This window comes from Tachysurus vachellii, chromosome 5, assembly GCF_030014155.1.
Source record: "Tachysurus vachellii isolate PV-2020 chromosome 5, HZAU_Pvac_v1, whole genome shotgun sequence".
In the NCBI taxonomy this organism is placed as follows: Eukaryota; Metazoa; Chordata; class Actinopteri; order Siluriformes; family Bagridae; genus Tachysurus; species Tachysurus vachellii.
In genome coordinates this window covers 23,473,272-23,487,699 of record NC_083464.1, presented here as the reverse complement: position 1 = coordinate 23,487,699, position 14,428 = coordinate 23,473,272, and the positions used below count along the sequence as shown (strand labels likewise).

At 33.7% G+C, this 14,428-nt stretch overlaps 1 protein-coding gene across 1 annotated transcript; it reads left to right on the top strand.

Moving 5' to 3' along the window:
- Nucleotides 1-2,771: 2,771 nt before the first annotated feature.
- LOC132846091 (killer cell lectin-like receptor subfamily E member 1) lies at nt 2,772-13,281 on the top strand. The gene is made up of 11 exons (XM_060870609.1): nt 2,772-3,040; nt 3,153-3,312; nt 4,072-4,218; nt 4,987-5,115; nt 5,379-5,516; nt 7,425-7,520; nt 9,203-9,301; nt 10,456-10,536; nt 10,712-10,863; nt 10,952-11,052; nt 12,557-13,281. Exons 2-11 carry the CDS (start codon nt 3,213-3,215, stop codon nt 12,690-12,692), a joined length of 1,179 nt encoding a protein of 392 aa, XP_060726592.1. The 5' UTR covers nt 2,772-3,040; nt 3,153-3,212; the 3' UTR covers nt 12,693-13,281.
- The last annotated feature ends 1,147 nt before the right edge of the window (nt 13,282-14,428 follow it).

Here is a 14,428-nt window from a genome sequence, read left to right as displayed (position 1 = left end):
GTGAACTACATTCAGTGTCATAAAGTTGCCTATGTAGACATATGGTTTAGGTTTGGTATTACTAGAGGTTTATTTATACCCATTTTGGCAGCCCTACATTGCATGCCATGCATTATGGTTGTCAGGAAGCTGGTCAGAAGATTGAGGACACCACAATGAAGTCACAGACGAAGACATGCACATCAGACCCACAGTCAACTCAAACATAGAGAAGACTGTGTTGGAGTACAAGCACATAACTGGTACAGACAGATAATCCTGAGTCATTTATACAGTCCACAGAGCTAGATGGGGAAATTGCAGATATTCTTATTATGGTTCTGGGTTGTCTGTGTCTTAAGCCATTCATCAGTCCATGATTCTTTCTGGCACAATATCTCAAGAACAAGTGGTTGTAAGTAGGAAAGTAGTACAAGGAAAATAACACCTAAAACCATGTGAAACACTGTCTATCCTCCATTTTGTTGAGTATTGAGTCTGTTATCAGAAAATAAAGGTGGATATAGAAAAAAAAAGAAAAGAACTGAATATCATTAATAAAAGGTTTACTGACTTTTGTTGCACTGAGTTCCTATTGAAGGGGTCTCTATTTTTAACATAGCAAACCTACATTTATTAAATTTTGAAGTAATGCAGTTATTGTGAGTTATTTACAAGTTTGAAGCATTTCATATGTAAGCAAGATTGCACTTGAGGTTTACTCAATTCTATTGCATACCATATATTCTGAAATTCACCCTGAAAACTACCGAGCTGTCTATGGGAGAAAAGCAAAGAGATTCTGAATCTGATAAAAGAGACAAAATTGACCAGGCATCAAACAAGGTTGGTCAAGTTAAACGAAACTAGCTGAAATTGTGAAAGCGGTGAAGAGAAAAACTCCACAAAACAACTGTCAGTGACATAGTAACAACAGGGCTCTCAAGTTTTGAAGACAGGCAAGCATGACATCTCCTTAAAGACAATGTCCCGTCCAGAGACAAGCTATTTCGTGTTGAGGTTTTGTTCAAACCGACCATTATATATATATAACATAATATGTTTTTTTTTTCATTGGTTGTTGCGTTAAATCTTACCCAGATACAATAGTGCTATTTTCTGATTGTCTATTGTGTTTTGATTGGCTGATAAGTGTCAGGCTCGACTAAGAACTCCAGGGGAGATGCGCTTGATTCTTGCACAGTTCCATAGAGGCAGCAGTGTGGACTGATACATTTTGGGCGCTGCGGCATATTAAATATATGATAAATAATAAGTTTTTCTGCGTGACAAATACAATGTGTGGCGGGAGAGCGTGACAAAAGACCGAAATGAGGGACTGTCTCGCTCAATGTCAATGTCATGCTGACACTTGACAGCCCTGCAACAACTTCCACAGAGCGGCGGTAAAGGTGCACAATCAAGTGCTTAAAGAAAACTTTAGTGTTTAAAAAAGACTTTCAGAGATGAAATATAGATGCCACAATACAAGATGTGATCAACTGCCTAATTGGAAATCATAAATATAGAAATACGTAGAAGAGTCTAAAAAATTTTAGATCTAAGTTTTAAACTGTAGCAAAGCAAAGGATCCGCTCATGATTCCCAAAATACAAACCTATGGTAGTGTCCTGGCTTGGCCTTGCATGGCTTCTTCGAGAAAAGACTTCCCAGTTTTTCTTGATGATGTAATTTGTGATGTTAGCAACATAATGTCTACATTTACAAAGAGGATTTTTAAATAGAGTCGTCTCAGAACACAGCAGAAACTGGCGATACTGCACTATATTGTACAATACTGTGGCTATATTGCATCACAAAGATCTACAGTTAATCTTTGTTTATAATAATAATAATCTTTGATAATTGATTAAAAATAACACAGTAGTGTTCATCAATATACTGCTTCATTAAATGTTTTTTAAAGAGAATCTGTGATAGATGTACTGAGGTATAAAGTGAGCTTTGTTTATTACTGTGGACATACCTGAGATCGAGCATGTTCGATTATAATTGTGTATTAGCGATACTGCATCACAAAAATCTATACTTATGTATAAATAATGCTTATTGGTGGGTTTTTATTTCATTATTCATTTATTGATTCTGCATCACATCCTTAAAGAGAAGCTGCGGGAACTTGTTTCATTTGTGTTTTGTGAAAATGATGAAACATCTTCTCCAGTCAAAATGGGGAATTTGATCATTGTACAACTTATACTTCAGTAATGACTGAGTTTACCGTTCAAGTTCAACCACTGCCTTTTCCCCCCCAAGAAATCTCTCTCAACTAGAAGTGGCATAAAATTTCACTGAATTTAATACTGTCAGGAAATTCATTTGTAAATAGTTTCTCATTTCTATGTCCTATTAATCGTTTAAGAACTATTTTATTTCATTTGATAATGTGAGTTTGGAACATGGGATGAAATTGCTGCTACTCTCTTTGTTTTACTTTGAAAGTGCACATACAAGTGCATGTATGTGCCTTTGGTCTTTAGGAAATCGACAAGAACTGATGATGAACCGATGATGAACTGATGATGAACTGATGAACAGTTGATATGTTCAGTTATGTGTTCTGTATGGCAGTCTGCCCAGAGGCTAGCATAAGCAGAGATACTTGTGAATAGACTGATATCTAATCCTTTGTGGTGTATGCACATGTTGAAGGGATGGGTTTGAGGGAGGAGACAAATAGAGGTGTGTTGGAAGTTTGAGTGTTAGGACAAAAGGGAGTTTACAGACATTGTTCATATTTCTGCTTCTTTACACCTTGACATCTTTTTGTTATACAGTTTTTTTTTTATTGTCAGCTTGACAGTTCCAAGAATCAGCTTAGCAGTACAATTCTGATAATTGGGTTCTTAGAAAAAAAAGGAGTGACAATGGTTTTTTTTTTAATTGAATGCAGCAATGAAAAAAGAGAGAAGCGGCTGGGCTGTGTTAATGGTGTGATAGTATAAAAGTGTCATGAGGAAGTCAAACAAGAAGGAATGAGTGTGGACTGGAGCTAAAAGTGTTTTGAATTTCTGAACAGTGATTCTCCTGTTTGACTGAAGTATACATAACTTTACTATCACTAACTATACATGCACGGATTTACATTGAGCATGTGAAGACATTCATTTCGGAAGTCCTATTTATCCAAGTCTCTTTGTTCTGCCTTCCAGTAGACACTGGGTGTTTGTTCAAGAAAAGGAAAGAGGATCAGCACAGAAGTTTAAGAGGCCATGGATGCTGAAAAAGTGATTGAGGTGGAGATGAAAGCGATCACTCCAGAGGTACAAGATGATAAGGATGTTGAGAAAGGCAAAATGGAAGAAACAAAAGGTAAAAAATTTCAAATAATTTTCCATGCTTGGAATTTCTTTGGAATTCCAAGCAACATTTTGTCCAGTGTTCTCATATTTAAAACACTTGAAGCTGAGCAAGGAGCATAAGTCAAAGAAGATAAAAAAGAAAAAGGTTTAACCCTTGTGTCATGTGTAATTTTTGGACCCGTAGACTGACCATATTGTCTTTATCTTAATCTTAAACAACACAGACAACATTTGTGATTAATGCATTTATCATTTTTGTGATAGTTATAATTTGCGTAACAAAATTAAGACTGTGGTGGCATAAATCATGAATTTTTTTTTTAGAAAAAAAAATGGCTTGGAAATACAGCTCTTAAAATGCATCTGCAAATGCGGATGATTTACAACAAACGCAATACATTTTTAGTAAAAATATAAATGGGTCAGTTTGACCTGAACATCTCACAAGGGTTAAGCCAAAGCAAAAATACAAAAGACAGTAAAGAGAACAGAAACTTTATGGGTCAGTAGTGTGACTTAGATGAATCTGCACTCTGACACTATACCACTTTAAAAAATATAGATAAAGGATAAAATATATAATATAAAGTATATAATATGTTTCAGAAATAGACTAAAATATAGCATGATATAGTAAAATGGGTAAATGAGTAAGAATACAGAGAAAAGTAAACTATATGGAACAATTTTTCAGCATGTGCCTGTTTTTTTGTCAGGGTTTTCCTATATTTAAAACACTTGGTCATTCCCTATTTTTTTATTTCTCTAGAATCTGAGAACGGAGCAAAAGTCAAAGAAGATAAAAAAGAAAAAGATGTAAAAGAAGAAGAATCCAGTGTGTACTGCAAATTGAAGACTCCAACAGAAGATATTTATAATACTTCAGTGCCTTCTTCATCTTCCAAAACCACTGAAGGTTATACCTTTACTTATTTAACCCTTTTGTCATGTGTACTTTATGGACCCACAGTCCTTTGACCATATTGTCTTTGTCTTAATCTCAAACAGCATAGACAACATTTGTGATTAATGTTTACTAAACCACATTTAACAATGAAAGCATCTATCATTTTTGTGATAGTTATAATTTGCGTAACAAAATTAAGACTGTGGTGGCATAAATCATGACTTTTTTTTTTTTTTTAACGGAACAACGTTTCAATTAAAGTTTATTCATTTGAGCTGATTTGTCAAATATAGGTGATGAACAACAATAGAAGCATGGAAAATAAAACTTGATTGCAGTCACTGACTAGGAAATACAGCTCTTAAAATGCATCTGCAAATGCGGATGATTTACAACAAACGCAATACATTTTTAGTAAAAATATAAATGGGTCAGTTTGACCTGAACATCTCACAAGGGTTAAGCCAAAGCAAAAATACAAAAGACAGTAAAGAGAACAGAAACTTTATGGGTCAGTAGTGTGACTTAGATGACTCTGCACTCTGACACTATACCACTTTAAAAAATATAGATAAAGGATAAAATATATAATATAAAGTATATAATATGTTTCAGAAATAGACTAAAATATAGCATGATATAGTAAAATGGGTAAATGAGTAAGAATACAGAGAAAAGTAAACTATATGAAACAATTTTCCAGCATGTGCCTGTTTTTTGTCAGGGTTTTCCTATATTTAAAACACTTGGTCATTCCCTATTTTTTTATTTCTCTAGAAGCTGAGAAAGGAGCAAAAGTCAAAGAAGATAATAAAGAAGAATCCAGTGTGTACTGCAAATTGAAGACTCCAACAGAAGATATTTATAATACTTCAGTGCCTTCTTCATCTTCCAAAACCAATGAAGGTTATACCTTTACTTATTTAACCCTTGTGTCATGTGTACTTTTTGGACCCATTGATACTGTTTGGGTCAAATTACCGGGAACATTACTGGCGGTTTAAAAGCATTAAAGAACTGGAACAATTAAATTGAACAATGTTTCAATTCAGGTTTATTAATTTTTTATTAATAATCAAATAATGAATTGTGATGATCAAATCATGCAAGTTTTTGCCAGGCTTTTCTTATATTTAAATCATTTGTTCATTCAAATTTTCTCCCTTTAGAAGTTGAGATAAAGGTAGAAGAAGAAAAAAAGAAAGAAAAAGAAATAGAAGAAGAAAGTAATGTGTACAGCAAACTGAAGAGTCCAACAGAAGATATTTATAATCCTTCAATGCCTTCGTCTTCCAAACGTTACAAAGGTAATAATTTTACTTATTTAAGCAAAAGGCTTAAAAAAACTAAAGTGGCAGAATGTTACCTTGTGTGATAAGGATGAAAATATGAAGTTGGCTACATACTGTATATGAGCTGAATTGAAGAAAAAAATAACGATGATTTACATTTCAATTTAAATTAAATCCATCTTAATGTGGCTTAATGTACAAAAACGACCAGGGGAAACCGTTTTCCTGCACAATTCTTTTTTAACAAACAAATTTACTGCTAAAACAACAGAACAGTAATCCAAGTGGAAAGACAGTAATAAGGGGTGCAAACTTATCAAGGTTGAAAAAAAACACAGAGAAAAACTGCAGAAATAAAACCCCACTCATCTTTGTCACAGACATGGCGTTCCTATTGAAAACAGAACAATAATCATCTCAAATCATTTTGGTTTTCTTGGCCTGCACCAGTTACTGCAGTGCTTTTTTTTTTAATGCACTGTGTCTTCCGGTTCTTCCTCTATTGTTTCCTTTCTGCTCCGCTCAGCAATACTTAACTTTTTGACTTGTTAACTTTTTGTTCAGAAGAGACAGTCACCTCAGATCCTTGCCCTTGTACATACTAAGTCCATTAGTTCTCACATTCTCCTAATCTGAAAACAAATGTTAGGGGTTGTGTTGTAAAGTTTGGCACATACAATTATTTCATACACAATGTCAACTCTAACTGATTTATATCTAAATCTATATCTTTATATATATATATATATATATATATATATATATATATATATATATATATATATATATATATATATGTATGTATGTATATTCTAAAATATTTAAACATGATTAGCGTTACAAGTTAATTCGTGTAACATTTACAGCCAGTAAGGCGAAACTGATAAGGCGAAACTGTAATGTCACAACTTTATGCAGTGTTCACAAAATCCGACTAACAGCTTTGTGCTCCACACCCCATTTTTTCAGATCTACACAAACTTGACACAAAAGGCGATGGACGAAGTTAGGACTCATGATGATATTAAAACACTAAATTCAGTATATCTTATAAGTAAATCATAATACATACAAACAAGAAGATGAACCGTGAATATGAAAGCAAAATTAAGCCTTTTCCTTAGACAGAAACCAGTTATAAAGATAAACGCTAACCGCTTGCAAAAAACAACATACTGTAAAACAAACACAATCATAAAGTGCTTTAAATACAGCAGGTTATAATAAAACGTACAGGCTGGTATATAACTATTGCTAAACTAAAAAGTCTTGAGTAATTGCATCAGTAATTGCATCATTGCATCTGTTTACTATTTGTGTCTCTAATGACTTGCTATAGCACTTTCACACTATGCACTTTCACTATGTATTATGTAGTTTATTGTCTGGGCAATGGATGTTAAATGAGTACCGTCGCACCAAACTTTTTTTTTGTCTTGTCTACTTGGTATTTGTCTGTAGTTTATTTAATGGATGAAATGGGAGTCTGAAAACTTTCAGGGATTTTTGCACTAAATACAATCAATATTGTGAACGAAAGTCATTTGAGTGTATTTTAAATGTCGTTCCAAAAGGTTTATTCATTGAGTACAAAACCTTCTCCCTCATTAAATGTTATGTCCTTAATGCTAAAATAATTTGTTCCTGTTTTAATTCTACTATGTATTCTACACTTCTATACCATTATGATATTATTCATGTTTATAACAGGCCAACTGTACAAAAACTTGCAAATCCAGTAAATTAGCTTTACTAAAGCAAAATAAATACATTTTTTAATAAACAATTCAACACGCATATATACTTTAAGTGAATCTTTAGGACTTAATTTTGACCTTTTGACCTGATCATCTTTTATTGTATGCTCTCAAATGTTCTTATTTCCTCATTATCCACCTGGTCTTTATTTTTTCTCTGAGAAAGAGGGTAAAAAAGAAGAAGAAAATGAAGAAGCAGAAGATGTGTACTGCAAACTGAACGATCCAGCAGAAAATGTTTATATGACTACGATGTCCAAAGGTAATATAGGTCAAATACAAATGTACTTTTTAAAGCAAATGACTTAAATGAACTACTTGTGGCACAACTATGCATTAAAGCTGTATAATGAAGTCTAGTGCATGTAAGAAGGCTACATTATCTGCAACATTTACAACAAGAACTTTGTGAAACCATACCTCATGATTCAAAAGCAAAACTAAAATGAGTCTATTCTTTATTTAGACATATAGACTTTATTTAGATATATAGTTGATATCATGACCTCTTTATTTTCCTTGTGTGTGTCATGTTTCAGGGAAATATTTGAGGTTTAACGTGCAGTCATTATTTCACTTGTTTTAACTTAGGCTCTTGTGGCTACTGACCTATAATTAATACTGAAACCCTGACCTGGCCGAAGTGATGACTCATTTAACTCAGAACTAGTTGGTGAAATGACTCATCTGTTTCGTTGGGTGTCACAGGAACTTGCAAGTGAAATAAAATATATCAAGTTTCTCTTCGTTTAAAATCAATGGACTTTGAATAACTGAGCAAACTGAGTAAACTAGGTAACTTTAAACCAGATACATTTATTCCTTAACAGTAGGATGATGCTAAGTGCTCTTTAGATATGTGCTAAGGTTTCAATACACTATAGGGATAACACTTTTCTAGGTGCACTTGCTCTAACAGTATAGACTAGTTCTCTAATAAACAGTGTTTAGTAATTAAGGACAGTTTATTTGTTTAGACTTTCACTAGTAGCCACAGTTACATATTTAATGGCACAGCAATCACATAAAAAAACAACCTCTTTTTTAAATTCATCATAAGAATTTTCTAATACCGTACGGCCTCACTAGACTTGGGTAACATTTCCATAATGAACTTCCTACAGGGTTTGGAAAATGTCCAATATTTCATAAATGTATAACCAGTGTTTTCTAAAATGTCTGAAAAGATTAGAAAAACTTCACCGTAAAATAACACTAAATTGTAAATAAAATTTGATAAGTTCTTTCTTGGAGTAGCAGCATAAACCAGAATAAGAAAAAAAAAAAATCATCAGCATCAGTGTTTAAAATGGTACAAAATGAGTGCAAGTAGTAGAACTAAGTATGCACAGACATTGATTGTTGTAGAGTTCAGGCCAAAAGTCTGCACAGACACAGATTCATTTCAGCTTTTATTTTCTATTTAATCCACAGCCCCTTATATGATATCATGAATTAAGTCATGCTATTTATATCAAGTGGTTTCAGTGCAATGGCTTAGTAACATAAATTCTGATTTTCTCTTATCTGGCTGGTCTTATAGTGGCTTGTATTGCACTTTGACATCAGTGAGGAAAAAACAGCTGGTCTGCCATTCTTTGCCTGAGCAGTATCAAGTTTGTGTCTGTTAAAATACAGTTTCTCTATTCTTTCTGTCTGGTATATGTCTCTGTTGCTATGATGCACACTGTTTTGCTGCCTGGTGTTACCATGATGGTAACGTGTTGCTACTTTCTTGTTTTCACATGATATGAAAAATGCACTGCTCAATTTCTCACACAGCAGAGTATGCTTAAATATTGCAGATCTCAATGGTTTTTGACAGCATAAAATAAAACGTTCAGAGTGAGTGTGAACATAGTCGTCACGCATTTCTAACATGTTATGGGTTAAATGTTTATTCATATTATTTATGAGCTAAATGTTTATTTTTCATATGTGTAGATATTTACAGGAGAGCTCATTTGTACAAGAAGATTGCTGCTTTTTTCATCGTTCTCTCTTTGCTCTTGCTGGCTGTGGTTCTTGCTCTGGCTATGAAGTGTAAGTAAAATATTAGTGTTTAGCACATTACTGACTCATTCACACCAAATTAGTGTTGCTGTAAACGTTGACAACTCCTGTCTAGCCCCAGCCTTCACTCATATAAAGAAAATATCATGTGTTAGTTTTCTCTAGTCACTTTATTTAAAATGAAGGTAGATGGCCATCTTAAAGGGCATCATCAACATTTTGATGTATAAATATAAATATACGAGGCCAGTATGTCTGTTGAGTTAAGATTATGACCACTAACAGGGATAATGCAAAACAAACAAACAAACAAACAAACAAACAAAAAAAAAAACAACCCAGCAACAACAACAACAACAACAGTGCAGCACGGCATTTAATAAAATGATAAAAAGAAAATATGAGAAAAAAACTGCTGTTTTCAAATGCAGGTTTTGTTTTCCACATAAATACAATGTTGTAAATGTAGTAAAATACAGAAAAATTATGTAAACTAAACAATTTAACAAAGAAAAAGGAAAAACAACATACTCCAGAAATGTTGGTGCTTCGTGAACTATTGCAAAATAATATCGTGTAAAGTAAAAAGCATTTGCCTTCCCAAATTTTATTGTGTTTGTTTATTTATTTATTTATTTATTTATTTATTTCTTTTTTGGGTTTTCCGCCTTCTTCAGGGCTATTTTTGGTGTTTTTGGTGCGCTCTGAGTTATTGCCACCAGATGGCGCGCAAATGAAACTGCATTGAATATGATGGAGCAAAAAAATAAAATTGTATTGGATAACGAATTTTTTTTTTGCTTAAGGGTTTTCCAAATTTAAGCTAAAATAAATCTTTTTTTTAAGATTTAAAATTTTTTTTTTTTTTTTTGTAGTCCAAGAGCTGATTTTTTTTACAGGCCTGTCAAATATAAAATAATTTCACTGCATCAATTTGTATATTGAATTCTCCAAGAACGTCAATTGTGGTGTAATGAGCCATTTCAAGTTTTTTTTTCTATATTGACATCAAATATCTCTACAATAACATAATTAGTTATGTGTTAGTATTATCTGCAATATACTTGTTTTGTGCACACAAAGATGCTGAAGAAGCTGCTTTTAATATGTATGTATAAAAATTGTTTCTGTACAAAATAGAATTTTCATATTATTTCTGTGTTCCCTTGATGTCCAAACCTCAGCAAATGTGAAGTGTCCAGAGAGTGCTGAACCTAATTGTGAACTATGTCAGACCACGTGTCCTCCACTAAAGGGCATCCGAGGTAAAAGCCTATAACATCAAATCTGCTCAAAAATACTGATTTAGAATTCTAAATGCTCTTCATATATATTTATTTCTTTATTTGTTCTAATGTCCGTTTTATCATTTGTGTGAATTAATTATCTTTATTTTTGTCATTTATGAGCTTTGTATTAAAACCTGCTGTTTCTCTGCAGAGTGTCACTGCTCTGAGTGTGATGAAGATTGGGAGATGTTTGAGAACTCTTGTTACTTCTTTTCTGATGACCGCCTAAACTGGCAGGAGAGCAGGGAGGCATGTCAGAAACTTGGTGGAGACCTGGTTGTTATTGACAATGAACGTGTGCAGGTGAAGCAGTCAATCGCTCAGTCAGACATCACTATTAAAGACAGAATATAGGTGTATATCTTACTTGTGTCTGTCTTTATTACTGTAGAGGTTTCTAACCGAGGACAGGGGCATGTTGTACTGGATTGGGTTCCATTATTCAGAAGATCAGAAATGGATGTGGATTAACAATACTGCACCAACCCAGAGGTGAGTAATCAGTGTTGTGTTTCTTACCACGGTTTTGCTGTTTGTTGGAGAGCTTTGGTGGGTGGTGTGTTTCTTAACCCAGCAGTGATGCCAAAGTGTTTAATAAGAGCCCCAGCAAGGCTATTAGCCAGTACAACACAGCAATCAGTGCAGCTGCTGTGCTGAGAATGATCCACCACTTAAAATACCTGGTCATTGGTGGTACTATAGTGGCCCTATAACATTGATGTAGAGAGTAATGGGGATTCATAAAATATACATAGCAGTTAATAACAAATATACATATAACAGTTAAGCGGCAGTGAGTATTACTAAATTTGCTCCTTTCCCTTTTGGCACAATTAATTCTGTGCTTGAAGATTTAATGCAACTTCTCTTAAATTCTTAATACAAAAAAATTAATTAGAACAAACTGAATAAAACACCTCTATAATCTCGCTGACAAACATTTCTTTGCAATAGGGTTTGAGAGAAGTGTTTTGCTAGGTGCCTTAGCAGGAACCAGATCCAGGTGGTGGTCCATCAGGCAGGCTGTATGTCCCCCTTTCTGTCCAACTACAGGCTCTCTTCTTTTTGCCTCAACTCATGGCCCGCAATAGATAAAGATGTCCTGACCTATGTCCTGGCCTGCCAGACTATCTTATCCATGATCACACCTTTCCCTTTACTTTATCACTGGCCTACCATTGTCCTAAGGGATGGGGTGATACTATAATGGTGGACCGGATGTTAAAGGATATCAGTGGATGGCAACTGAAGAGCTGCCATCGTGGATAGAGTCTAGGAAATTGGCACCTCTTTACATTGGGCCCTTAAAAATTTTGAGGTGGATAACCTAACCCTAACCCTAACCCTACTAAAGCATTTCTGTCAGTTTGGACCAGTCTGTTCAGTCTCCTTTGACCACTCTAATCAACAAGGTGATTGGGAAAAATCCAGGATATTAGCAGTTATTTATTAAAATAATTTTAACCCAGCCCTTTTGGCACCAACAATCATGCCACAGTAAAAGTCTCTGCGATCACATTTGTTCCCTGTTGTGATGGTTGATGTAAACATTATCTAAAGCTGCTGGCTTGTATTTGCTATGATAAAGAGCTGCATGTATATGAAGTATAATAGGGGAAGAAAATTCTGACATTTCTCATAATCAATCAGGTTCTGCCGACTGCCTGCTCACTGGATTTTGTATAAACCCTACTGACTTTTGGGTGAAAAAATCCCAAAAGCTCAAGAGTTTCTGACTTTATCAACCAGCCCATCTAGCACCAGCAAACATTAATTGGTTAAAATCTCAGTGTTCACACGTTTTCCCCATTCTGATGTTTGAATTAAATTAACTGCTGAAATTTATCTATATCGGTTTGATTTCATGCACTGCACTGCTGCTACATGATTGGGTAATTAGATAATTGCATAAAGATGCAAGAGTACAGTTATTCATATCAAAGTGTGCAGTCAGTGCATGTGTTTGTGTAACTAAACATTGTTTTTTCATTATTAGCTTCTGGTCCAATGGCCAGCCAAAACCAGACGTTCAAGGCTCCTGTGCACTGCTAAATTCAGGGACATCAGACCTGAGCAACTGGCTTTCAAACCCCTGTACAGTGATATCACAGTACATCTGCCAGAAGTGTTAAAATTGGAGAATGCCAACCATAACCATCACATATATCTGCTACAGTTGCCTTCAATATCTTCATTTTACTGTTATACTTACCTTTTACAAATGCAGTTCATGAATAATAACAAATACAGAATCAGCACATAAAACAATCCTGTTCTGTGGTGCACAATCAAGTAGATATGCTATGTATTTTTTATGATTGGGAAAATGTGACATGCTAAACATATTCATTGAAAAGGATTCTGTGCTTATATTACTTCTAAATTGTAATGCTATTACTTGCACTGTTACAAAATAATTTTGCACTGATTTCTATAAAACATTATGCTAAGTTTGCAGAATGTATTATAATATTAAATATAGCTACCTTTAAAATAGTATAGAGATGTTTGTTTATGCATTTTGTTATGCCTCTGTGACTAGGTGGTTGACAGGGTTTTAGTTTTTCTTTAGTATTCTGTTTGAATTTTATTTTATATGCCAATTGTTAGATTAATTTACAGTGCTTTTGTTTATTACAATTTTTTTTGTGTTTGTGTGTAAAACATGATGATATAAACATAACTATATTAAAGTCTCTATTAAAGTTATTTTGAATTATTTTCTTACTTGGTCATTATTTCTACTTCCCATAAAACACGAGAAAGAGGAAGTAAAAGAAAAGGAAGAAGTAGCAAACTTTAAGAAAGTAGCAGTTGAAATTAATGTGTACTGCAAACCGAAAGATTCATCAGAAAATTACTGCAATGTCCAATTCCACTGCAAAACACAATAAAGATGATACAGGTCAAAAATAAATGTGCTTATTAAACCAAATATGTGGCACAACTACACATTAAAGTTGGGGGTTAAATGAGGTTTAATGCATGGAGAAGGTGGTTATATTTATAGGCTAAATGGGAAGGTCCTTGCAAAGAAGAAGAAAAAAAAAAACAAGAACCATGAGAGAAAGACCTTATGAGTCAAAAGCAAAATTAAATTTAGTCTATTCTTTATTTAGACTAAATCTGATGACATGAATTAATTCTCTTTTTTTGTCACGTTTCAGGGAAAGTTTGCGATTTAAAGTGCAGTCATTTTGTTTGTTTTTTAAATTCAGGCTCTTGTGCCTCTATACTCACTTAAAACATAATAAATAAATACTGAAACCTTGACTAGGATAAAGTGCTTAGTCATTTAACTTAAAACGAGTAAAACAACAATGACTCTTCTGCATGGTTTGGTTTTGGTGTCACAGGAACTTGTCACTGCAATTACAGTAAATGTATTGAAGGCTTATACACTCATTTTAGAATAAAGTTTTTTAGAAAGAGTGTTTAAAATCAAATCGAACTTTGAATAATTGAGTAAACTGAGTAAACTAGGTAACTCTGTGTGAGAGATTGTTTTACAGATGAAGCCTGAATTTTGAGGAATTAAGTAAACTTGCGTTCTCTTTTAATGAGGGTTGTGAAAGATCACTAGGCATGAGGCAGGTACACGCGCTACAAGATATATTGTAGAGATAATACGCTGATACGCATGAGCCTATGACGTAAAGTTGGAAACAATATTCTTCAATATACAGTATATAGGTTGCTAGTAGGTTTTTTGTTGCTAAAATTAAATGAGCACTTTCGGTAGAAAGATTTTACTTTTAAGTACAAATGAAACACTGGGGCTAAAATTCTGACAGTGTTTTAATACTTTTTTATATTGACATTAAAAACAAGAACATCAACTTAGAACTTACAGTAACTAGAACATCAA

What these genes read in the sequence shown, in the direction of transcription:
- LOC132846091 (XM_060870609.1), top strand. Translation starts at nt 3,213, where the DNA reads ATGGATGCTGAAAAAGTGATTGAGGTGGAGATGAAAGCGATCACTCCA. An exon ending in ATCTTCCAAAACCAATGAAG is followed by an intron (nt 5,116 to 5,378) that starts GTTATACCTTTA and finishes TTCTCCCTTTAG; the next exon opens with AAGTTGAGATAAAGGTAGAA. An exon ending in TTGACAATGAACGTGTGCAG is followed by an intron (nt 10,864 to 10,951) that starts GTGAAGCAGTCA and finishes TTATTACTGTAG; the next exon opens with AGGTTTCTAACCGAGGACAG.